Source organism: Neophocaena asiaeorientalis, unplaced genomic scaffold, assembly GCF_003031525.2.
Source record: "Neophocaena asiaeorientalis asiaeorientalis breed wild unplaced genomic scaffold, Neophocaena_asiaeorientalis_V1.1 scaffold1097, whole genome shotgun sequence".
Taxonomy (NCBI): domain Eukaryota; kingdom Metazoa; phylum Chordata; class Mammalia; order Artiodactyla; family Phocoenidae; genus Neophocaena; species Neophocaena asiaeorientalis.
Genome location: NW_020174697.1, coordinates 514,781 through 541,290, shown reverse-complemented (window position 1 = coordinate 541,290; position 26,510 = coordinate 514,781). Strand labels below are relative to the sequence as shown.

The following is a 26,510-nucleotide window of genomic DNA, read 5'->3' as shown; positions in this document are numbered from 1 at the left end:
GGTACGCGGGCCTCTCACTGTTGTGGCCTCTCCTGTTGCGGAGCACAGGCTCCGGACGCGCAGGCTTAGCGGCCATGGCTCACGGGCCCAGCTGCTCCGCGGCATGTGGGATCTTCCCGGACCGGGGCACGAACCCGTGTCCCCTGCATCGGCAGGCGGACTCTCAACCACTGCGTCACCAGGGAAGCCCTTTACCGGACTTTTTGATGGTTGCAGCTGGCTTGAGTAACAGCAGAGGAAGGAGGGGGACGTAGTTTATAACAGGGCTAGGAAAGTAAGGTCAGAGGACCTCTTTGTCAAAGGCACTTCTGTTGCTGCTATTGCTGCTGACTTTGTAAAGTATTTGGCAAAGTCAGACAGTTTGATGTTGGCTTCTTAGCTGCTTTCCAGTCTGAGTCTCAGGGCTGAGTGTGTGTGTGTGTGTGTGTGTGTGTGTGTGTGTGTGTGTGTATACTTTGTGTGTGTACCTATGTGTGGTACAAGTGAGTGTGTGCAGGTGGGCAGGCATATGCATAACATTAAAAAAAATGTTTCTCCACTCCTCACCCTTCTCCAAGTTTTCTTTGCTTTATTCCTGCCTTGCTTCTTTTTGGAAGTGCAGAGATGAACTCTGCTTTCTATCATTCTCACTCCTTCCTCTGCTGAATCACTAGCTCTTTTGCCACCCTCCCTGCCCCGCCCAGGGTTAAATTTTTGTGGTTGGAAGCATTCAAAACAGAGATGAGATTTGTTTCTAGACCCTGAGTGAGCTGGTAATTCTGGACCCAGGAAACCTCTGGTTTGACTGGCCAAGGGAACTTGAAATTTGGAGCTACTGGCATTTGACCCTTTTTGTATCTGGGAGCCAGACAGAGTCTGATACGGATCTGTTCCACTTCGGCCCTGAAGGCCTCTGAAGAAAACTGCCTGTGGGATGAAGCTTGTAATTAGCCAAGTTACTGTTTGACAGAGACAGGTTGGGTTTTCTACCAAGATGACTTTTTCCCCCAAGTTATTTCTTGTGCTTTGCCCTCAGATATGAAGGGCGAGGTTGTTTGTAAACTGCCCTGGGTTCCAGCTGTCTGTGGGGTAAATATTTTTGAGGGTAGGGCTTGGGGGAGGGAGTAAGGAGGCCGGAGGGGAGAAGGAAGTAAACGTGTTAGCTGAGCAGTGGAGTGGGGAAGGCTACATCTGACCAAAGGGGAGAGGACCCTGGCAATGAATGCTTTTTTTACTGAGAATGGTAGAATCTGTGTTTGTGAGCGTGCATGCATCTGTCTGTCATATGCAGACACACAGGCACTCTAGGTGGCAGCTGCCTTGAGCCTAACCAATGACAGGCTGTACAGAAGATACCAGCGTGCCTCCGAGGAATGACATTTCTTTCTGGTTGACCTTTTTCTTTGGGGTCTGTAATTTACTACCCACCACGTGGTGGTGGATAGGGTTTGGGGGCAGAATATGGGCTCCTTCGCTAGTATGAGAACTTAGGGAGACCTCAAGTAATCAGCTGGGGGCTTCCCTGGTGGCGCAGTGGTTGAGAGTCCGCCTGCCGATGCAGGGGACACGGGTTCGTGCCCCAGTCCGGGGAAGATCCCACATGCCGCGGAGCGGCTGGGTGCGTGAGTCATGACTGCTGAGCCTGCGCGTCCGGAGCCTGTGCTCCGCAACGGGAGAGGCCACAACAGTGAGAGGCCCGCATACCGCGCATAAAAAAAAAAAAAATCAGCTGATCTAGCCCCCTGCCTTCAGGCAGTTGAGGGTGTCTGAACCACCAGTGACAAAGGGCTGTCTCTTTTCATCTTTAAACTGTCTAGGAGCGTAGACTATATATCCCCTGGCTGCTGCATTTTGGCCTTGAGGAAGAAAGTTCAGATCTTGAGGCACATCTGGACCTGCATTTTAGTAACAGCGTCCTGCTTGCAGCAGGTGCATAGGAACGAGTGCGAGGTGATTTATAACCACCCGTGGCACAGCCCTGGGTCAGCCAGATGGCTTGAGAAATCTGGTCAGGCGTGTGGGCGCCCCTTGATGAAAAACATGCAGTGTTAGTAGTGCCAGTGGACATCTTTTTATTTTTGGATTTTGCCTTTACACGTTTAGATTTCTCAAAGGAGGGACCTGTAATTTTCAGTGGACAGACAGTAGGTTGAATACGTAAAATGAACAAAGGTGGTCCATCCAGGAGCGAGTTAGCTCTGTATTGTTAGAAGTGTTTCCAAAGAAGCTGGGTAGCCATCTCTCAGGGCTGCTGTCACAGAGTGGATTCCTGCCCAGGATGGGAAATTGGGCTAGATTATCACTAGGCCTCTTGCAACTCTGAGAGTCTGAAATTCTATATAACTCTTGTGTCTGTCTGGAAAATTCAAATACACACACAGAAAAGGAGGGGATAGAAGATTACCAGTAGGTAGCTGTATTTTAAATGTAATTGTATCTGTAGTAAAAATGTCTTTGAATTTTGAAGCAGAGTGTAAATTGTACAGTACTTAAAAAAAAAGAATTTCCTTGCAAGTAGAGATTATCATACTAAGTGAAGTAAGTCAGAAAGAGAAAGATGAATACCATATGATATCACTTATATATGGACTCTATATTCAGTATCTTATGATAAACCATAATGGAAAAGAATATAAAAAAAAGAATGTATATATAACTGAACCAGTTTGCTGTACACCAGAAATTAACACAACATTGTAAATCAACTATACTTCAAAAAAATACTTTAGTTAAAAAAAAAAGAACTTCCTAATGTATTCTTAGGATGAGGTATTTAGGAAGTGTGAGCTTTGAGCACATGAACCGTTCTCAGTCCTTTTTGCCCAAACCCTGTCCAGCTTGTGTGATGAACACATAGCAAACAGCTTGGCCGGGAATGTTAGGACACTATAGCAGAATGACACTGACAACCTGTGAGCTGTCCAGCTACTGAAAGGCTATTGTGGTATTTAGTCAAATTCAACTTCCTCATAAAGCTTGGGGAAAGGACCAAGTGCACTGTGTTCTGGAAGTGGCTTCCTAGCTGTCTCTTTTAACGTTGTGACCAGATCACTAGTGGGGTCAAGTCTTGCCACAAGACTTCTCTTGTGGCAAGAATGATTGTGTGACTCTTGACCCCTGAAGTAGAAGTAGTTTGCTGCTATGATCAGTGCTTATGCCTCACTGTGCTATATCTAGAGGAAACCGTATCAAGGCACTATCAAACCCTGTTGGACTGACCCTCCTGGGTGCTCCTGATGTACAGAGGAGTCGTTGAATTGGATGAACTGAAAGAAGTTTTGTAGCACTGCTTAGTAATTGTCCCACTTCTAGCCTATTCATATTCTACCTCTTTTTCAAGTCCCTTCTTGAGTCTTCCTTCCTTCATGAATTTTTTCTAGTAATTTCTGCATTCTCAGGACTAATTGTACATACCAGTCATTTAATATGTAATTATATGACATTTTTTATATTTCTGAATTCTGTGGTGATTACACTTCAAGCTCTTTCAATGTCAGGGACCATCTTCTGTGTCTATGTGGCCCCCACAGTGCACTCTGCCAGGCCTTTCATAGAGTAGGTGATCAATAAATGTTGCTGAATTGATACATTCTGGATGCACTTAAAATGTAACAGTCTTGACTCACAGAATCATAGAGTGATAGAGCCGGAGGGGGCCTTGGAGACTATCCTTATCCTTTTGCAGGTGACAAAAGCCAAGTCTACAGAAATGGGGTTATTTCATCAAGATCGATCGGCCAGCCAGTGCCTTTATATGACACTACTTTTTTTTTTTTTTTTTTTTTTGGGGTACGGGGGCCTCTCACTGTTGTGGCCCCTCCCGTCGCGGAGCACAGGCTCCAGACACGCAGGCTCAGTGGCCATGGCTCACGGGCCCAGCCGCTCCGCGGCATGTGGGATCCTCCCGGACCGGGGCACGAACCTGTGTCCCCTGCATCAGCAGGCGGACTCTCAACCACTGTGCCACCAGGGAAGCCCTATATGACACTACTTTTCATCTCATTGTTACCTTTTGAAGACGTGAAGACGTGCAGATTACTGAAGATGTGCATAGTGCTGAGTGCCGGACACGCATATTCTGGGGTCTTGCTAGCTAGTGTTTGTGTTACCTTAGTGGACTCCAGGTTATTTTTGGCCTCCCTAGCCCATGCTCCTAGAAAACGAAGGCATCTTTGTGGAAAACTCACAGCGTTCCAGCATGGCATTCTGGTAGCCTTGCAGGGACAAGGGAGCCCACGTCTAAGTGTGAACTTAGCAAGTAAGCTTTGTGTGTTACAAGAGGTTATCACTGCTGTCGCTGCCCCTAGTCCCTGCTGCCGGGATGAGGACAGCTCAGGGAAAAATTAAGCAGTGTGTGCTCCCTACCATGTTACTCTGTGGGTGATGGTGATGAAAGGGACACCGTGTCCCCATGGACAGGAGGAAGAGAAGAGGCAATCTGATAACAAACTTAGCAGGTTTGAGGAGACACAGGGCTGGGTAGACCAAAGCCAGACTCTGACATGGCAGAATATCTGTGCCTACAGTGACAAGGTCCAGGTCCCTGAATTCCTTAGGTGAGATTAGGAAGAGGAAAAAGTGACTTTATCATGATCTCTAACCAAGAGAGTATTCTCTGCAGAGCTGCTCTATGGAGATTCAGTCTTGTGCTTATCCCGCCCAAGATTCTGTCTGTGACTTGGTCAACCAAAGACAGTTTTAGAAAGGCATAGTTGCCTCTTTGATATCAATCTGTTAACAGTACTTAGCTAAACTCAACTTCCTGATAAAGCATGTCCCCTGAAGAAGGATTGGGTCATGTCTCCTGAACAGTGTGCTTTCCGTTAACAATTCTTTACGGTTCTGTCATTCAGAATTCATCTGTATATTTTCAGCCTCTACTACCTTTTGTGGTAATGAGTTTCACACTGTCAGTTTCCACTGAATGAGTCTCCCATCTTTTGAGAATGAGTCTTAATTGAGTATAGTGATCGTCTATTTTAGGAAAAGTGAGCACAAAGAACAGGGATGTCCCTAGCATGCCTACATCAGTTGAGATATTTATTGAGGGATAGGAGTCCTAAATCTTCCTCCTCAGAGATGCCAGAGGTGGTATTGTGTTTAAGAACAAAAAAAGGCATCTTATGCCTCTTGCAATAACAAGAGGCTAGTGAGTTCAGGGTAATGAGGGAGATGTGTCTGGAATGGAGCAAGGAGGAGGCAAGAACCTTATGATAATGATTAGATAAGGCCAGTTCAAGGAGGGCCTCGGAATACTGGCCTGAGGAGTGGGGGGCTTAATATAATAGGCAGCAGGGAATTGTTCTAAGTTCTTGATCAGGAGGATATTATAATTGAAATTTTTTATATTTGTTATAATTGGAATGTGAAATTTATTATTATAACTGAAATTTGGCAACTACTTAGCAGGTTTGCCTGGATAGAGATTTTGGCCTTCCTCAGTGAGAGGATGGCTCATTGCCTCACAATTGAAAAGGTCCCTGTTTGGTTAATTTTCCCCATTGCTCCTGGAGCAAAACAGGGTTATGCATTTTCCTTTGACCTTCACATAGCAGTAAATCTGGAGGGTGATATTAAATTATGTTTTTAGTGTCCAAGGAAACTTTTTCCCTCGTAGCAGACTCTGAGTGTCATCAGAAGAATGTTGAACCAGTCTTATGGGTGGTTGTACATGTTTACTGTGCTCTAGAGGTAGGTCATATGTAAAAGGACAGACAGCCATCCATATCAGGGAGGACTTATAGCAAGGGCTTATTTCTATTATCTGGGATCAAGGGCCATTATGGGGCTCTGACCCTTGGGCCATTCCTGCCGTTCCAAGCACAGCTCTTCCTTAAAGCCAACCTTAATGGCTGCTATGGGAGCAGTTTCAAGCAGCCATCAGCTTCCCAAGAGAGCTCTTCTTTGACCACTTACAGTCCTTAGAGTCTGACTCACCATGTGAACACTTGATTATTGGTCTTATCTTATTTAGCTGTTTCATATGTTAGTTATGTTTTCCTCAACAAAATTAACTCCCATTTCTCTTGCTCTTCATTTGTTAGACCCATAAATACTTGTTGGCTGATTGATTGCATTGATAAAAGGACAACAAAAAACATAGCAAGAAAGCTATTAGGGAGACTTGGAAGCAGAGTATAGAACACTAGTCCACCCTGCCAGTCTGTGAGGCAGCCCTGCCATGGAATCTGTCTGTTTTCTTACCAGCTCCCCTCATGAATCTCTTTTGAGTTTTTTTGTGTGAATTGAAGTCTGTGTCATTATCATTGTCCCTCCAATAAACGCTAGTGTGCTAGGGATGGGGGATGGGACATGACACACCAGCTCAGCCTGGTACTGCTGGTTACTGCTGGTCAGTACCACCATGTGGGAGTCCTGTCGTCTAGTCCAGCTATGGAAGCCTGAGGCCAATCAAGAGGTTGGTAGAGGATGGCTTAAAATGATGATGTCTCTTCAGGTGGCAGAAATGAAGACTTAGTGGGCACATGGTTGCATTTATAAGATTCACAAGGGAGAAAAGCAACTTCTAACCCCCTGGTACTCTGAAGACAAAGGAGAGTTCTGTGTCGAGAAGTGTATGGATATCATTATTCGTATCGATATAGATGGAAACTACTACGGGGTTTCAAAAACAGCTTATATATGTGGATGACAGATCCGTGTTTCACTAGGACAAATTAGTGATGTTTGAGGGTACTCCTGACTTTTGAGGTCGATACTGGGAATTACCCCCAAATCTTCACATAGCTTATTCCTATACAAGACAGATCTCTAGCTTACTGCAATTATGGGACTGACCTAGGTGGGTATTAAAGACAGACAGATGGGTTGTAGTTCACAGTGGTCTTAGCCGCTGGCTCTCTTATTTCTTCTTATTCGGGGTAGAAAGGCCTGCTGGTCCCACATCTGCCTTGCCAGCCACACCCACTCACTAGTGACAACTGGCTGCCAGTATCCTTGTCTCTGGAGAACAATACAATGGGCCTGTTGTGAACTTGTTGACATACAGAGTGGATTGTTTTAGCAGGTGCAGATGATAGTCTGTGTGGAGATTACAGAGACCTTTATCCTTAATGGCATAGTGTACTTGAAATCTAAGTTGTTCTTTGTCTGGTCAACAAGCAGGTGTTGAAATGGGACTTAGTTAAGCTTGGGCCTTCTGTGCATGGGGGTGACATTAGTATGTGTGTGTGGGGTGTGTGTGTGGGTGTGTGTGTGTTCTACCTTCTCTGTATCTTTTCCCTCTAATAAAACAGTTTAAACTCCCTTAGGTGGCCAATCAGATGGCTCTGATTTTTCTAAGAGTTTTCGTTGGAGACTATACACCCAGGGCAGTTTGAATCCTGGAGACGTCACTTCTTTGTTTTCAAGAGTGATTTTAGAGATGGGCAGTGATGAGGAAGATGGCTGTTTTCTGTCAGCGTGGTAATTTCATTTGGCTTGTTTGTGAAACGGAGCCTCGTAATTCTCCTGTGTCCTTTTGGGTCCCTGATAAGTGGAGGTGACTTTTCTGAATTCACTTCTTAATTATCTGTACCAGTGAAGGGGAATAGTGGGAAATAGGGTAATCCACAAGCGAGTGATATGGAAGGACCTTCATTACCCTGAACTCAGTTAGCCAGATCCTACCCTTGGCTTTTAGGAGAAGGAAAAAAATCTTACAAAAGCAAGCTAAGACCAAGGATTTTATTAAAAAACAAACGAGCAGGCAAGCAAACAAAAAGCCACAGAAATCATTTTGCAAGTTCACTCCGTCTGTTCACCTTCATGGCAAACTGCTCAGTACAGTTGGTTTGAACTCCCCATGCAGTCGTGTGTGTGGCACGGAGGCAGGGGAAGGATCTCATGGGGATTGTTCCAAACCTGCAGCGAAGGTACAACCCAGGGTTAAACGTTTACTCTGAGTGGACAGCAGCTTGCTTAATCCCTGTGCAGATGAGATAAGCCTTTTTCCTTAGCTTACTTTCTTCACTCTGCCTCTGGTCCTTGCTCATCCACTTATAGTCTGCCTCCAAGAGAAGATGTCTATGTTGAAGGAGAAAATATGCCTCAGGAGGAGGAGAGTAAAAATAGGTCAGTGGTTACTCTAATTACGTATTCCCATTTATTTGGTTTGATACTCAGTTCAACTCGACAAGTATTTGTTGATAGCCTCTTTGTTCTCATACTTGTATTAGGCTCTGGGAGATAGAGAACCGTGATGATAATGTTAATAACTGATATTTACTTAGCGTTTACTCTGTGTCAAGGGCAGTTCTAAGCACTTTATTTCTATTCATGCATTTGAACCACACAACCACCTTATGAAATACTGTCATTATCATCCTCATTTCACAGATAAGGAGACTGAAGTTAACTCAGTTACCCAACTAGGAGCTGGTAGAGCCAGAATTCAAACCCAGGCATTCCCACTCCTAAAAGACAAGGTTCTTGCTCTTATGAAGTTCAGTTGGGGGAGATGAGATCAACATAGTGAAAAACAGTGCAGTTTAGGATAGGCCTTTGGAAGAGCCAAGACCTCGCTAAATCCCAGATTCTTCAGCTATTATAGATGTAGTGTGAGAAGTGGATGCTGTAATGCGCCTAAAGAGCTTAGTGCATATGGTGTGTGCTCAGTAAATTGTGGCTGTGATGATGACAGTGACGGCATTGATGGCTTTGGATCTGAAAGAAGAGTAGAGCTGGGATATCCAGAGAGAAAGAGGAATGGCCTTCCAGGTGAATTATGGAAAGAGGGGAACAAACATGATGTTGAGAAGGGGTGCTAAGGAGATACAATTTTCTTATTCCCTTGCTTATGGTCACTAGTCACCTATTGGCTCAGCTCTTTGAGGAAGGAAGAGGAGTGAGTGGATGTTGCAGAGTCAGTCAGCAGCCCTGAAGCTTTTCACTGGCCTTCAAGCACGCTGGACATACCGTCTGTCTGACACTGGGACTCTGCTTCATGACTGGTCCTCATCTTTTCTTCCCCCTCCTTGAGCTCAGGCCTAACGCCAGATGAGTGGGTATGAAAAGCTCTAGACATTCCCAGAGTGAGAGCAACCTATGGTGCTTACAGTCCAGGTTCAGTTGGGTCCCTGACCTGAACAGGTATGAGCCTTTGCTGAGGTACAGAGGAAATGTGACCCCCAGCAGGCTGATGGGAGGGACTGGGCTTGAGGGTAACGGAGGTTCCTTAGGCTATCTTCTGTATGTTATAGGTGGCATCGATCAGTGAAGTATTTGTTGAGCGCCTAGTATGTGCAGAACCAAATGTTAGGACTTTTCAGTAATTCGAGAGAAGTAAAAAATATGGTCCCTGCCCTTGAGGTACTGTAATTTTGTTGTGGAGATCAGATTGACATACTGGTAACAATTCCAGGTCAGTATAGGGTAGGAATAACTAGATCTTCAATTGCTTGCTTTCTTCAGATGCCGCTACCTGGCTGTCCAGCTGTCTCCTGCCATCCCTGTGTTTGCTGCCATGCTTTTCCTTTTCTCCATGGCTACACTGTTGAGGACCAGCTTCAGTGATCCTGGAGTGATCCCTCGGGCCCTACCAGATGAAGCAGCTTTCATAGAAATGGAGATAGGTGAGTTTTCTAACCAGCTGGCAAGATATTGTACAGTGGGTGGCTTTGATAAGTAAGGGAATGGAATCATAGTTGTAGTTGCAGACTAATAGTCACTTCTAGCCTTTTCCCTCTGAGATCCTGAATCTGAGATCATTACCACCCTGTGAAGAATATGAACTTCATTCTTCCCTGTTCTTGGTTGCATTTTAGGAGGGATATCTTGCCAAGGTCCTGCTGCACTGTTCCCAAGAGGATTTTTAAAAAAACTTTTTGGGGGTCATCAACTCATTTGATTTTTTTTGGTATTTATTTAATTAATTTATTTATTTTGGCTGTGTTGGGTCTTCGTTGCTGCTCTCAGGCTTTTCTCTAGTTGTGGTGAGCGGGGGCTACACTTCGTTGTGGTGCACAGGCTTCTCATTGCGGTGGCTTCTCTTGTTGCGGAGCACAGGCTCTAGGCGTGTGGGCTTCAGTAGTGTGGCACGTGGGCTCAGTAGTTGTGGCACGCAGACTTAGTTGCTCCACGGCATGTAGGATCTTCCCGGACCAGGGCTTGAACCCGTGTCCCCTGCATTGGCAGGCAGATTCTTAACTGCTGTACCACCAGGGAAGCCCAATTCATTTGATTTTTTTCAAATTTATTTATTTATTTATTTATTAATATTTTTGGCTGTGTCAGGTCTTAGTTGCAGCACGCGGGATCTTTCGTTGCAGTGCGTGGGCTTCTTTCTCGTTGTGGCTCGTAGGTTTCTCTCTAGTTGTGGCACGCGGGCTTCTCTCTAGTTGTGGCACGTGGGCTTCTCTCTACTTGTGGCGTGTGGGCTCCAGAGCGTGTGGGCTCTGTAGTGTGGCACACAGGCTCCAGAGCGCATGGGCTCAGTAGTTGCAGCACGCGGGCTTAGTTGCCCCGCAGATGTGGGATCTTAGTTCCCCGACCAGGGATCAAACTTGCGTCCCCTTCATTGGACGGTGGATTCTTGACCACTGGACCACCAGGGAAGTCCCTCATTTGATTTTCTTGATGAAAACTATAAACCTCTTCATAAAAATATTCTTATATGCATCACATACATACAATTTTGGATATAATTTCAGGGATTCATAGATCTTTTGAAGCACATGAGTGGGTTTCTAACCAAGGATTCCTGCTTTAGGGGAACACACAAGATGAGAGGGGACAGGAACCGTTGGGAATTATAGGAATGGTAAAGGAAGTAGTTACAGGCTAATCACAGTACAGTCTGCAGCTCAGGGTAGGGCTCTTTGGGACAGAAATGAAGAGCTACACTAACCAGGAGCCAGGGTGCCTTCATGAATTGAAGCAGAACATCCCAGGACTCGAGGAAGGGAGCTCCTGGGAGACTCCTGGGAGCTCACACTCCTGGGAGACTCCTGGAGCTCACACTGGGAAAGAAGGCTCTGATGCCAGTACTAGGAGGGACTGGAGCCCACCAGATCCAACAGTGGTGCCTACCTAAATTGTTCTCAAATCTGGTACCCAAGTAGCTAGAGTCAGCATCCAAGCCATGTAGAGTAGAAGAAAGGGACCCAGGACTTGTAAGACTAAAAGCTGTACCACTGGTGTACCAATCTGTGGTTAGCCTTTAGTTCTTTCAGGTGCTTTGTTGTTGTTGTTTGTTTGTTGGGATTTTAATATTTTATTGAATTAAAAAGACAAACACATTGGGGTTCTAATAGGTATTATATTTATATATTATTTTTGAGAGAATTTACACTTGTATAATTATTATGTATAATTATCCCCAAGAAGATAGTACATCTTTCTGTATTTTTAGACTGAATTTTGTGCCCTTTAATAGAATTTTTATAGTTTTTTTTAACATAGTTTCTATACTTCTCATATTGAGTTTATTCCTGTTTATATGCATGCTATTGTCAAGGAAATATTTTCTCCCAGTTCTAGTTGGTTTCTTTTTTCCCCCCACAGTTTTATTGAGATATAATTGGCATATGACATTGTGTAAGTTTAAAGTGTACAACGTTTTGATTTGATACTTATTTAGGTTGCTTTGAAGGCTTCCCGCTTTTGTATTTCTTTTATTTATTTAGCTGTGTTTATTTAGCTTCTTAGTGGATTTCTTTTTGAAAATTTTCAGCCTATTTTAGTTGCGGTAAGGGGACATAGATTTGTGCACATCTGAGCTCAAGCTACTTAGGGGTGGGGAGAAGGTGGGAATTGTGGGAAGCAGACAGAGGCGAGGTGTGTTGGCGCAGCTGGAGTTGGGGGAGACCTGGACTAGTTAGGAGCAAGATAGGAAGGGACAGTTGTGAGTGTAGTCTTTTCTCTCTCTGGGTTAGTCTTTTGTCCTCCTCTTTCCATCATGTATAGAGAAACTGAAGGTCAAGGCAGTGCCTTGGCTTGATCTTGCCTCTCACAGCAGGCTGTTAGCAAGGTTAGCTCTGTTTTGCCAGATTGCTGGGCCCGGGGCCCAGGCTTAAGCTGTCAGGTTGTTACCTCTGCATTTAGCATGTTTCTCTCAATGGTAGAGTGCGTTCTTGAGTTCATACGTATGTTTATGTTAGCAAGTTTTTGTCAACTTACATTCAGCACTGTACTGGGTATGCTGTGGGTAGGGTCTGGGTGGGGGAGAGAAGAAGACATGTGGTTGGTTCCCTTGCATCATAGCTCACCTCATGGGGTGGGAGAGGCTTGAACTCTCTCCCAGGTGCCCTCATGTAAAGTACATGCAGAGGAATGTTAGGGTGGCATGCTGGTACTTATATCATCCTCTAATGAATAGCTATCCCCATTCTTTAAGACTTGTGTCACACTGTTATTGTTTGATTTCACAGCATCCACCCCACTCCGCTAAAAAAGGAAAAAAGTTCCATATGGCAGATATTTTTAAAATCAAAGTGAATTGAAAAAATATTCTGTTTTTAGAATTATCCTGCACAGCAAGGGTGCAATGAGACAGGCACTCTCATATGCTGCAGATGGGCAGGCATGCAAATTGATACAATCTGTCTGGGAAGCAGTTTCCCGATAAGTGATATGGGCTTTAAGGGTTCATACCCTTTGAGCCAGCAATTTCACATCTCTCAGGATTAGCTAAAGGAAATAATCAGAGATTTACACAAATACTTGTAGAAGGATTTTTAATGCATCATTTTTTCTTTTTCCTAGCTATTTTAATGCCAGCAACTTCATATATTACTGCTCAGACTTCAACATACTTTTCTTTTTTTCTTTATGTTTTAGAAATTAATTTTAACACATGAACATATTCTTGAGGAAGGGAGGAGGGGGTTGGGATTAGGGTGGAGATCAGAGGGGACTTAAGCTTTGTCTGTAATGTTTTAAGTTTTTGCATGCAGCATCATTTAAATAGCAAAATACCAGAGGCAACTTAAATGCCCAATAACATGAATTGGTTAAATAAATTACAGTACATGCATATGATAGAAAATTGTATTGCCAATAATGATGTTTTCAGAAAAAAATTAACAACCATGGAAAAATGCTTACTGTATAACGTTAAGTGAAAAATACAGGGTATAAAATTGTATCTAAAATATAATCTCAAATTTAAAAAATCATGAATGTTTATTTATTTGTTAAGAGTAGAAGGAAAGGGACTTCCCTGGTGGCACAGTGGTTAAGAATCCGCCTGCCAATGCAGGGGACACGGGTTCGAGCCCTGGTCTGGGAAGATCGCACATGCTGCGGAGCAACTAAGCCCATGCGCCACAACTACTGAGCCTGTGCTCTAGAACCCGCGAGCCACAACTACTGAGCCCATGTGCCGCAACTACTGAAACCTGCGCACCTAGCCCATGCTCCGCAACAAGAGAGGCCATCGCAATGAGAAGCCCACACACTGCAATGAAGAGTGGCCTCCACTTGCCGCCACTAGAGAAAGCCCGTGCGCAGCAACAAAGACCCAATTCAGCCAAAAATAAATAAATTAATTATTTTTTTAAAAAAGTAAGCACATTTAAAATTTTGGTAGTCACTGCCATATTGCTTACTGGTAATGTATAAAAATACCTTCTCTCTATCCTTGGCAACACTGGGTATACTTCGTCCCAGCTTACCCTTCCCCCTCCCTATGTCCTCAAGTCCATTCTCTATGTCTGCATCTTTATTACTGTCCTGCCCTTAGGTTCTTCTTTTTAATACTTGTTAATACAGAAGGTGGAAATGGTGTCTTTATGTTAATTTCTTTGATTATCAGTAAAGTTGTATGTTTTCATTTCATATGTTTTTTAGCCATTTTTATTTCTTCTTTTATGAATTTTTTTTTTTATAATCAGCCAAAAAGCTTGAAGAAACACTTTTTTACATGTACACAAAATAATTGCATGGCACTCAGTGGAATTTGGGGAGGATACTCTGTGATGTTGAGAGTCTAGTCTGGAAATACCAGCCTGGGGGGGACAGTGGGCCTAGGGAACGTTTGATTACTCCCATTGCTCTTGGAGAGGTGGTAAGGCTTTTGGTCTCAAATAATGGCTAGCAGTGGTGTTAACTGTCTTTACTGATCTACAGAAGCTACCAATGGTGCAGTACCCCAAGGCCAGCGACCACCCCCTCGTATCAAGAATTTCCAGATAAACAACCAGATTGTGAAGCTGAAATACTGTTATACATGCAAGATCTTTCGGCCTCCCCGGGCCTCTCATTGCAGCATCTGTGACAACTGTGTGGGTGAGTAAAACCAAAGAGATGCTGCCTGGGGAAAGGCTGAGTTGAAGAAGAGGGTCAGGGTGATTTTTCTCAGGAAAAATCAGTGGGGGTGGGAAGATAGATTTAGATAGGAAACAAGCTAGATTTTTAGTTAAGAAACTTTAGATGGGAAACAAGCTTCCAAACAATTGCAAATCAACTGTACTTCTGTAGATCAAGTCATAATTTAAATATCCTCTAGTTTAAAAAAAACAACCTCTTTGGTAAATAAAGAAATAAACTTTACCTGTTTTTCAAATCTAGATTTTCTTCTACTGGATCTTTTTCAAGTGGAACCCACCTTACGTAGGGGGAGGAGAATCCTAGTCCACTGGAGGGCAGCATCGGGGAAGGAAGGGCTAAATAAGAAGTGGTGTTCCCAGGAAGAAAAAAATTGCTAGCATTTATTGAATTCCTAATATATACTAGGCACTTGCTAAGTGCTTTCCCATTCTCTCATTTAAGACTCATAAGAACCCCATAAGATAGGTATTATCCTCATTTTACAGATGAAGAAACAGATGAAGCACCTTTGTGTAGGTTCATATAATTAAATTAGTATGAGATGAAGCTGGAACAGCTCTGATTCCAAAACCCTCATTTGTTCTTTCTCTGCTTCTGCGGCAAGGGTGGGGGGTGTATGTGTGCATAATACAGAGATCTGTGCTTCTAGCTGCATATATGTGACTTAGTTGTAATCACTGCCTAGTGTATGCTGAGCCCTGGGAAAGATCAAAAACAGGCAGTAAATATGTCTGTTGATAGGCAGATATGTGCAATTCCTTATATTATCAATAGGCATACTTCCAGCATTCTTTATATATGCCATGGAGCATGCCTGAGTACATTGCTTTCCTTTCATTAGCCAATTCTTTTTAGGTTAAGGTTGGGAAGATATATCTTACTTTATATGGTAAAAGCTATATGTAGATAGGATTTTTATAAATTGAAACTCATTTTAAATGAGCCAGGAAACTTGATATTTCAAGGAAGTGTGATGTGAAGGTTTTCAAAAAGTATTCCCTCTCCTTATTAATATTCTTAAACATAAAGAACTCATGCAAATTGATTTTTTAAAAAAGAAGCAATAACATTTCAGTAGAAATATGGACAGCAGATAAAACAGGAAATGCAATTAGTTCACATGAAAAAAGGTTCATCTCTACTAAAAAGCAAAGAAATAAAAATTAAAACAAGATCTTAAACCTAGAAATTTAGCAAGGAAAACCTGATAACGCTTAGCCCTACACTGGTAGGAGTGTAAATTGGAACAAACTTTTTGGAAGGCAACCTAATAAAATTCATGAAAACCTTAAAACATGTATACCCTTTGGTGCCAGTGACTTGCCTTCTAGGGATCTAACCCAAGAAAATAACTAGAGATGTGGTAAAGATTTAGGTATGGACATATTTACCTCCAGATTATTATAGTAATGAAAAATTGAAAAGAAACTAATTGTCCATCAGTAGATAAATGGTCAAATAAATTGTGGGACATAACATACAGTGGACTTCTGTGGGTAAAGCTCATACCAGAAAGCTAAATGAAATAAAATAGAAGATAGGCTACATTTATAGTGTGATCTCAGTTACACATTTAAAAAAATATAAGTATGTATAAAGAATTATGCAAGGAAGTACTCTAGAACGCTTATTGTCTATTATCTATAGGTTGTGGGGTAATAAGGGATTTTGTTTCCTTCATTAGAAAAAAATTATTTTCAAGTTTTCTACAATGAGCATGTATTACTTGTATCAATATTATCAGAAAAAAGTGTGATTTATAATATATTGATGGTAAAAATATTGAATATATCTGTATAAATCTGCATTCTTCAGTGTTTTTTATGTGGCAGGTTTGCTTAAAGTAAGGCTATATCTTCCTTCCCTTTTCTGAAAAGATATAGCCCTTTAACTAGGAGATGCACCTGTTTTTACAGCCTTATTTTTTGACTGGTACACAGCTCACTGCGCTTTAAAAATGATATATTTTATTCTTTGTGCTTTTTTCATTCATTAAAATAATACATGTTGGGCTTCCCTGGTGGCGCAGTGGTTGGGAGTCCGCCTGCCGATGTAGGGGGCACGGGTTCGTGCCCCGGTGCGGGAGGATCCCACGTGCCGCGGAGCGGCTGGGCCCGTGAGCCATGGCCGCTGGGCCTGCGCGTCCGGAGCCTGTGCTCCGCAACGGGAGAGGCCACAGCAGTGAGAGGCCCGCGTACCGCAAAAAAAAAAAAAATTAATAATAATAATACATATTCATTGTAGAAAATATGGGAAGTACAGGTATTAATAAAACTTAATCCCAAACTCACTCTCCATTTTGCTGTATTTCCTTCTAGTCTTTCTCTTGTTTGTGAAATTGGATCATACTAGAGTTTTTAGTCCTGCCTTTGTCACTTACCATTGTATCCTGAGCATTTTTCTACATCTTTAATAAATGTTTTTTGAATATATTATTTTAATGACTGCATAATCCATCATATGGCTATATTCTAGTTTATTTAGGTGGTCTCCTATCAGTAGATATTATTCACGATCCTGTTTTATTCATTATTATAAAACTGCAATCAAAATTATTAAATTTAAAAAAATTATTAAATTTAAGGATGTGGCGAAATTGGAGCCTTCATACATTGCTGGTGGGAATGTAAAATGGTGCAGCTGCTGTGGAGAACATTTTGGCAGTTCTTCAGAAAGTTAACATAGAATTATATGACCCAGCAATTCCACTCTTGGGTATATACCTGTATTACCCAGTGAGCTCGGGCTGCCAACAAAATACCACAGACTGAGTAGCTTAAATAACAGAAATTTAATTTCTCATAGTGCTGGAGGTTAGAAGTCCAAAATCACAGTGCTGACTGGGTTGATTTCTGGTGAGGCTTGCAGGTGGCCACCTTCTTGCCGTGTCCTCACATGGCCTTTTCTCTGTGCTTGCGCACTTCTGGTAACTCTTCCTTTTCTTCTTATAAGGATACCAGTTGTATTGGATTAGGGCCCCACCCTTATGACCTTATTTAACTTTAGTTACCTCCTTAGAGGCCCTGTCTACAAATGCAGTCACACTGGGGTTAGGGCTTCAATGTATGAATTTTAGGGGGACACAGTTCTGTCCATAACAATACCAAAAAAGAACTGAAAACAGGAACTCAAACGTACTTGTACATCAGTGTTCACATCAGCACTGTTCATGAAAGCCAAAAGATGGAGACAATCTAAGCGGTGGTTTGGGGGTGATGAAAATTTTGGGAAATAGGTAGTTGTGATGGTTGTACAACATTGTGAATAATTAATGCCAGTGAATTTTACACTTAAAATTGGTTAAAATGGCAAATTGTATGTTTTATATATTTTACCACAATAAAAAAATTAATAAAAAAGTATTGAACTTAAATTTCTGTGCACATCTCTATTTCCTTATGAGAAATTATTAAAAATGGATTTATTCTGCCGAAGGGGTGTGAGCATTATTAAGGCTCTTGATACATACGGGCAAATTGCTTTCCAGAAAGGTTCTCTCAATTTGTACTTCCACAAACAGTATATTAGAGTGTACGTTTTACCGTGTTCTCACTAGCACTGAATATTATTTTTTATATTCTTATTTTGATAGGCAGAAAAGTATCTTATTGTTGTATTAGTATTGCGATGAGTTAGTGAATCTGAAAACGTTTAAATATATGTTTATATGGTATTTATTAACTATTTGCTTTTTGACTATTTTTGAAGGAGTATTTGTATTTTGTTATTGATTTGTAAGGACTTCTCATAGACTAAGTTACAAAATTCACATACTTTCTCAGGTTTTTTTTTCTCTTTAATTTTCTTTATAGTATTTTTAACATCTATGAAATATTTTTTAAAGTGTATGGAGTCAAATCTATTTTTCTTTGTCATCTGTGGTTTTTTTCCATTACTTTTATGCTTAGAAAGTCCTTCTCCATACAGGAGACAACTGTTCACCTATTCTTTATGGTTATTTTAAGGTTTCACTTTGTTTTTACATTTAACTCTTTAATTCATCTGGAATTAATTTTGGTAAATAGTGTGAGGGAAAAAGATCTAACCTTATTTTCAACCAAGTAACCAATTGTCTCTGAGTTGTTGATGGAATGATACTTCCTTTCTCTACTGGTTTTGAAGCACTACCATTCTCAGACAGTAAATTTTTATATATTCTGTTTCTGGGTGATTTCCATTCCATTGAGCTATGCCACACCATTTCAGGTATGTAGGTTTATAATTTTTTACTAACTGGAGTTTAAGAAAAACCACACTACTCATTTTTCAAAAGTCCCTTGGCTATTTACACCTATTTATTCTTCCTGCGCTTAGTAGACACACTTACTAAGACTTTTCTTTGGAAAAGCAAGGTCTCTGCTGTTAACTGACAGTGAGACAGATCACTTAACCCCTCAGTGTCTCAGTTTTCTCATCTGTAAAATGGAGAAAAGAATATCTTCTTTTGCCCAACTTCCAGGACGATTGTGGGGATCAAATGAGATGGCTGTGAAAACATTGTGAAAAAGTGAAAAATAAAAACCAGTGTTTTTTTTAAAAATTTATTTTGGAAGGAAATGGGTTTTTTTTGGTTTTATTTATTTATTTGAATTTTATTTTATTTTTTTATACAGCAGGTTCTTATTAGTCATCCATTTTATACACATCAGTGTATACAAACCCAGTGTTTTTTACAGTTGAAATAGGCAGTGATCCTAGGGGTCTTGGACTTAGGTATTAAGTGGATGGCAGGGTTGTGCTTAGTTTTGGAGGTTTTGGCACTGGACTCTCTCTTTCTCCCACAGAGCGCTTCGACCATCACTGCCCCTGGGTGGGGAATTGTGTTGGAAAGAGGAACTACCGCTACTTCTACCTCTTCATCCTTTCTCTGTCCCTCCTCACGATCTATGTCTTTGCCTTCAACATCGTCTACGTGGCCCTCAGTGAGTATACAGGGCAGTGTATGTTGCTGGAGGGGGTGGGTGGTGGGAGAAGACTTGAGGACAGCTTAGGGGAGTGGTTCCGTATCCTGGTGGGACTTTACCATTGCGAAGGCACCTTAGGACCAGTTAGAAGTGTGCACTACTGTCTGCTCCTGAACAGAGCTCCAGACCTCAGCTCACATCAATTAGGATTTACCGAGTGTGCTGGTCTTCTCAGTGGCCCTCTGCTGGAGACCAGCACCATAATTACTGGTCTGTACCTAGAGTACTGGGCATGTCTGGGGTGATCCCAAAGGTTGGGGATGTATTTTTGCCTGTATGTGTCACCTCTTTTGCCTCGTAAGACCTGCCCTTGTGTCAGGTGGTAGAAGGGGTTACACCAGAGAAATGTCTTTTAGTGGCTCATGGTCTACTTTGGGAGATAGAAAATATACACCTGTGTGTGTGTGTGTGTGTGTGTGTGTGTGCGTGTGCACATGCACACATACACACACATAAAACAGCCCAAGGGCAGATGGAATGCGGAGTTAAAGGAGTGGTCTTAATCAAGGCAGCTTCCTGGGGAGAGATGAGTCCTGAGCTGGGTTTTGAACAGTGAAGAGATATGGATTGATGAAGAGAGAGGATTTTTCTTGGATATTTCTGATTTCTTTCATCTATGAATGAATATCCCGCTCCATGGCCATAGCTGGAGGCTAGGGAAAAGGGAGGGGAGCCAGATGCTTGGCTTGTGGCCGACTCTCTAGTCCAGTGTTGGGTCCTGTATTGAGAAGGTGGACCCCTTAGTCAAGAGAGTACCAGCTTGGAGGTGTGAGTCCCTTGCCTGAATGAGGGCTTATCTCTTGCCGGCTTGTAACAAGGGATAAGGAGGGAAGAAAGTGAGTAGGCACTAGGGTATGTGTGTATTTTTTACTAAAGTTACTAATCTTTCTCTCTACTCCTCCTCCCAATTTCACAGAATCCTTGAAAATTGGCTTCCTGGAGACATTGAAAGAAACTCCTGGAACATATCCTCCCCTGGCAGGATGTCCCCGTGAAGCCCTCTTAAACTACTTTTCAGCATGCTTTCTGTCTGCAGTTCTCCACCATCTCATTTTTCAGACATCAGAGAGTGCCAACGTCTAAAATTTTTAAATGTAGCCTTAGTGGTAGCAACTAGAATGGAGGATGGCCAGGGCTTAAAGGGAGGTCTTTCCTTCAACTTTGTCTCCACTGCCTCCCTCCCAAGTCCTTCTGATCCCAGGCTCAGCCCTGCATTCTCTAGTGGGCTATACTTTGCTCTCAATAGACCTCTTGCATCACTTACTAGAAGTCCCACCTTCCTGTTACAGCTAAGCTTATTTTGTACAGAAGTTACATTTCTGAAAAGGAGATTCAGATGGGATTTCTAGAAATCACATTCTGGTTTCTTTCCCACCAGTTTTTTCATCTATAAAGTTTATTTTTTGATGTGTTTTCCATTGGCAGTGATGGCCAACATTGTTTAGCTTTGGACCCCTCCTAAATGTCCCCTTCGAAGAGCCAATGATGAATAAACAGACAAACACCTAAGTAGACTAGATCTGTTAGAGAGCTACTTGTAGTGGATAAACAGGCATCCTTTACCTTTCATGAGGGATATAGCCAGCAAGTTTAGAATTCACCCGTTGTTATGTATGGATATATATTTGTGGTATATGTTCCAAGGGGTAAAGATGGTGTGACTGGTGTCATGAGTATGGGCTGCGGCATCAAGTCCCCTGGTGTGGCTTCTTCAGTATTCCTTAACCAACACCTCACTGTTCTAGAAGTACTCATTTGCTTCTTCACACTCTGGTCCGTCGTGGGACTGACTGGATTCCACACTTTCCTTGTGGCTCTCAACCAGACAACCAATGAAGATGTGAGTCAGCTTTTCCTCTCCTCATTACATATTCTTCTACCAAAAGCCTATTCTCTAATTACCTGCTGGAGAACTGAGTCTCCAGGGCCTGGGAGGTTGAGGCAGGCAGAAGCCAGGTGTGGGAGATTGTTAAACCAGGTGTGTAGAAGAAAAAGCAGACTGCTTTGTTTGGAGCTGAATGCCTGTAGGGAATTAGGAAGAAGAGATTGAATATGGTTGGGTGAGCACAAGGTCTTTAGCTGTTCATAGGTCCTTAAAAGCTAACTGGTGCCTCTGGGTTTGGAACGGAGAGGGACAGTTGCATTGAATAAGTCCTTGCTTTTAAAAAGTTACCGATTGGGACTTCCCTGGTGGCGCAGTTGTTAAGAATCCGCCTGCCAATGCAGGGGACACCGGTTCGAGCCCTGGTCTGGGAAGATCCCACATGCTGCGGAGCAACGAAGCCCGTGCGCCACAACAACTGAGCCTGCGCTCTAGAGCCCGTGAGCCACAACTACTGAACCTGCGTGCCTCAGCTACTGAAGCCTGCACGCCTAGAGCCCATGCTCCGCAACAAGAGAAGCCACTGCAATGAGAATCCCGCGCACCGCAACAGAGTGGCCCCCGCTCGCCGCAACTAGAGAAAGCTCGCGTGCAGCAACGAAGACCCAACGTAGCCTAAAATAAATAAATTGATGAATTAAAAACAAAAAGTTCCCGATTAATCCATATTCATTGTAGAAAATCAGGAAGTACAGATGACCAAAAAATAGCAAATAAGTCCCTGTAATTTTACCTCCTAGGCATCACCATTGTTAATGGTATGATCTACAGTCCTCTAGACTTGTCTAGACTTGTTCTCATGTTTGTTTATGTGAATATATTATGTATTTTTAAATGGAAATAATACATAACGCTCAGGTATCTGCTTTTTTACTCTATTGTGAATATTTTTCCGTGGCTATGCATGTATTTCTCTTTTTTTTTTCTGTTGTGGTAAAAGACACATAAAATGCACCATCTTTTTTTTTTTTTGGCTGCGCTGAGTCTTCGTTGCTGCGCACAGGCTTTCTCTAGTTGCAGTGAGCAGGGGCTGCTCTTCATTGCAGTGCGTGGGCTTCTCATTGCGGTGGCTTCTCTTATTGCGGAGCACGGGCACTAGGCGCGCGGGCTCAGTAGCTGTGGCACAGGGGCTTAGTTGCTTCGTGGCATGTGGGATCTTCCTGGACCAGGGATCGAACCCGTGTCCCCTGCAGTGGCAGGCGGATTCTTAACCACTGCGCCACCAGGGAAGTCCTTAAAATGTACCATCTTAAACCATTTTTTAAGTGTACAATTCAGTGGTATTAGTATATTCACACTGCTGTGCAACCATCACCACCATCCATCTCCAGAACTTTTTCATCTCCTGTGCTGCATGTATTTCTTCAACATAATGTTTAAGCCTTGGCTTTTATCTTGCAGATCAAAGGCTCATGGACAGGGAAGAATCGTGTCCAGAATCCCTATAGCCATGGCAATATTGTGAAGAACTGCTGTGAAGTGCTGTGTGGTCCCTTGCCCCCCAGGTACTCAGAGGACTAGAAGATCCTGGAACTCTTGGGACAAGCAGTTTGACCTGATCCTGTCACCTGGTGTGATGCATTCTTCTGAACATGGCCTCTTCGTGTCAAAAGAGGTCTTCCCAGGGATTGTCCCTTGGTGCCATATCTACATGGACCATAGGCCATGGGCTGGTTGTTTTGAAGGGATGACCTTTCATTCTTATTTTATCTGTTTGTTCCCTTGTTAATGTGGTATTCCCCGGTTTGTGGAAGAAAAAGTGAATGGAAGGTAGGAGATGTGTGCTAGGATCGGGCTAGACTGCCAAAGGGCAGGTTTATATTTTCCAGCACACACAGGAAGATTCAGTGGGGTGGGTGGGTGGAGAGGTGGATGCAAAGTGCTTTGTTAACTCTCCTGTCTCCTTCAGTGTGCTGGATCGAAGGGGTATTTTGCCACTTGAGGAAAGTGGAAGTCGGCCTCCCAGTACTCAAGAGGCCAGTACCAGCCTCTTGCCTCAGAGCCCAGTGAGTGTTCCTGACTTTTTAAGACTTTTAGACTTTAAGACTGAGTTGGGGATAGAGGGTGTAGACTAAATTCACACCTTAGAGATATAATTAGGCAATTTTGTGTCCAATCACTCCAGCTTCCCTGTCTCTGCTTCTGCCCTGACATTGCCTCAAGATCTTTGTGCCCTTGACATAGATTGAGATCTAGTCATTTCTTCAACATTCTGTGCCAGCCAGTGTGCTAGGTGCTAGGGATACACCAGTGAACAAGTCACATAATGCGTCTGCTCTTATGGAGCTCATTGTCTAGTGGGGACGAGAGAAAACAGGTTATTAGTCCGTGTAGTGAAAAGTGCCTTGATGAGGGAAGCATAAAATGCTATAGGAGCAATGATAGGGGTCAGGGGGGTGGGTTGGAGTTAGTGGTGTGGTTACCTTGGTAGAAGGAGGCTTCCTCACTGGAATATGCAGATGTGGAAACTCTCCCAGCTATACTGATCACATATGCTTTAATAAAGTATGTTCCTAAAATTATTAGTTGAACTTTCTTTTTTTTGTAATAGCTCTGTTGAGATATAATTCAGATACCATAAAATACCTGTTTAAAATGTAGGATTCACTGGTTTGTAATATGTTCACAGAACTGTGCTATCATCACAACAATCCATTTTAAAACATTTTCATTGCCCCCCCAAAAAAACCCCTGTACCCATTAGCAGTCACTCTCCCTTTCCCCCCAGTTCCCTCAGCCCCATCCCTAGGGAACTATTAATCTGCTTTCTTTTGCTGTAGGCTTCTTCTGTACATTTCATAAAAATAGAATCATATTATATGTGGTCTTTTGTGACTGGCTTCTTTGATTTAGCCTTGTATTTTCAAGGTTCATCTGTGTTGTAGCATGTAGCAGTACTTCTTTCCTTTATACGGCTGAATAATATTCTGTTATATAGATAGACTACATTTTATTTATCCATTCATCAATTGATAGACATTTAGGTTGTTTCCACCTTTTGGTTATTATGAATAATGCTGTAATGAACATGTGTATGCAAGTTTTTTTTTTGACACAATTCAGATTTTTTTAGCAGATATTCATTTTTAATTATTTATTTATTTTTGGCTGTGTTGGGTCTTCGTTTCTGTGCGAGGGCTTTCTCCAGTTGTGGCAAGCGGGGGCCACTCTTCATCGCGGTGCGCGGGCCTCTCACTATCATGGCCACTCTTGTTGCGGAGCACAGGCTCCAGACGCGCAGGCTCAGCGGCCATGGCTCACGGGCCCAGCCGCTCCGCAGCATGTGGGATCTTCCCAGACTGGGGCACGAACCCGTGTCCCCTGCATCGGCAGGCGGACTCTCAACCATTGCGCCACCAGGGAAGCCCAACTGGTTTTTTTGTATATTGATTCTGTATCCTGAAACCTTGCTAAACTTCTTTTATTAGTTCTAATAGATTTTTAGTAGACTTGAACTTTCTTTTAAAGTCAAATTCTCCTGGAATTCCGTGGCGGTCCAGTGGTGAGGACTTAGCACTTTCACTGCCATGGGCCGGGGTTCAATCCCTGGTTGGGGAACTAAGATCCCACAAGCCACGCAGCGCGGCCAAAAAAAGGAAATCGAATCCTACTCTTAGATGAATGCTATTTGTAAGTTAGATAATTGTTCTCTACTTTTCCTTTCTTAAATTTTTAATTTTCTTTTTTGAAGTATAGCAAACTCATGTTTATATATCATTATCATCATTTTGAATATTGTTTTTCTGATGAGTCTGATCTTAAATCATTACAGTATAGGTTAGTGATTCTCAGTTGAATGTGCGGAAGGGTGGTATTTTAGAATCACTCAGGAGGCATTTTCAAACCAGATATACCATCTGAAGATTTTACCACCCCACCCTCTTTGGTTTAGAATCACTGTTCTAGGGAGGTATGTGTTAGGGCCGAAAGAAGATTGAGAACCACCATGTCAGGCCTTGTTAGACAAGTATGTTATAACATTGTGTTGTGAAGGAGGGAAGGTGGTCTGTGTAATTATTTGTGGTCCCTTTTATTATTATCATGCATAATAATAGAAACATCTGTCCACAACAGACAGTTAAGAATAGAACTCAAATAAACTTCAATTGCCTTCTGCTGAGAAGACGACAGTCTAGTCTTGGTTCTGAGTTTGGTGTTGGTGGCGGCGTATCTGTAGCGTCAGTGTGGTTGATGGGTTCAGAGGAAGAGTTCAGTGTCTATGGATTATCTCCATTTGTATTTCGAGGGAGAGCTTTGTATTGAATTTGATATCTTTTCCTTCTCAGGCTCCAACAGACCATCTAAGCTCCGATGAGATGCCGGAGGACACCAGCACTCCTGAAGAGATGCCACCCCCAGAGCCCCCAGAGCCCTCACAGGAGGCCACTGAAGCTGAGAAGTAGCCTATCTATGGAAGAGACTTTTGTTGTGTCTGATTAGGGCTGTGAGAGATTTAATGGGAGAAGATAACCTGAGACAGAGAGCAAGTAAGCTGTTCCTATTACTGTTTTTCTTTGGTCTTTATTCACCCAGTTGTAAACTGGCATTTTCTTGCTGCAAGCTTTTTTAAATTTCTGGACTCCAAGCAGTTGCAGAAGATGTCAGTCACCTCTGGTAACTGGACAAATGGGTCCCTTGGGCCCTGGCACTGGTTTTCCATGGCCTCAGCCACAGAGGCTCCTTGGACTCCCCTCTCTTCCCAGATCCCAGCTCTCCTGCTTGGGGTCACTGGCCCAATTCTGGGGTAAAGGTTCCTGAGACTGACTCGGATCCTCTCAAGCTGCTGCGCATCACGAGTCCAGGGGCAGTCACAGAGAACTCTGGCCAGGGAATTCTAACTGGATTCTTGAGGCCTTCAGAATGGAGGGGGATGGAGAGTGGGCTTGGAAGATTCTCCTGGCTACAAAGTGCCAACATTGCCAGCAAATCCTTTCAGGAATGGGGTAGGCAGTTTCCACTTGTTGTATTTATTCGTGCAGCTTCTCCTTTGTCCCCTGTCCACTCTCTAACACCCAAACCCCACGCTTTTCCAGTGAGATATATGTAAGTAATTGCAGTATAGATAACAATTCACATTTCTCGTAGACTACCCAGAAACTTTTTAATACCTGTGCCGTTCTCAATAAGAACTTATGAGATGCCAACGGCACAGCCTACTCTCTGTCTCATCTCTCTTCCTCTCTCATTAGCCCCTTTTAATTTGTTTTCCTTTTGACTCTTGTTCCTGTTGGGAGCAGGAACGGCAGTAATAAAAGTCTGCACTTTGGTGGTTCCTTTTCCTCAGAGGAAGCCCGAGTGCTCACTTAAACACTACCCCCTCAGACTCCCTGTGTGAGGCCTGCAGAGGCTCTGTATGCACAAATGGGGAAACTAAGGCACAGAGAGGCTCTCCTCTCCTCTCCCCCTATTTCCCCTCA

At 42.9% G+C, this 26,510-nt stretch overlaps 1 protein-coding gene across 1 annotated transcript in view; it reads left to right on the top strand.

Moving 5' to 3' along the window:
- ZDHHC9 (zDHHC palmitoyltransferase 9) overlaps positions 1-26,510 on the top strand; it is a 29,284-nt gene extending 2,774 nt beyond the window's left edge. Inside the window, exons 3-10 of the mRNA XM_024758969.1 lie at positions 9,391-9,551; positions 14,047-14,205; positions 19,032-19,169; positions 20,128-20,176; positions 20,949-21,051; positions 22,495-22,598; positions 23,003-23,099; positions 25,380-26,510. Coding sequence (XP_024614737.1) covers positions 9,391-9,551; positions 14,047-14,205; positions 19,032-19,169; positions 20,128-20,176; positions 20,949-21,051; positions 22,495-22,598; positions 23,003-23,099; positions 25,380-25,496 — 928 coding nt within the window. The 3' untranslated portion in view covers positions 25,497-26,510. The remainder of the gene's footprint in view (positions 1-9,390; positions 9,552-14,046; positions 14,206-19,031; positions 19,170-20,127; positions 20,177-20,948; positions 21,052-22,494; positions 22,599-23,002; positions 23,100-25,379) is intronic.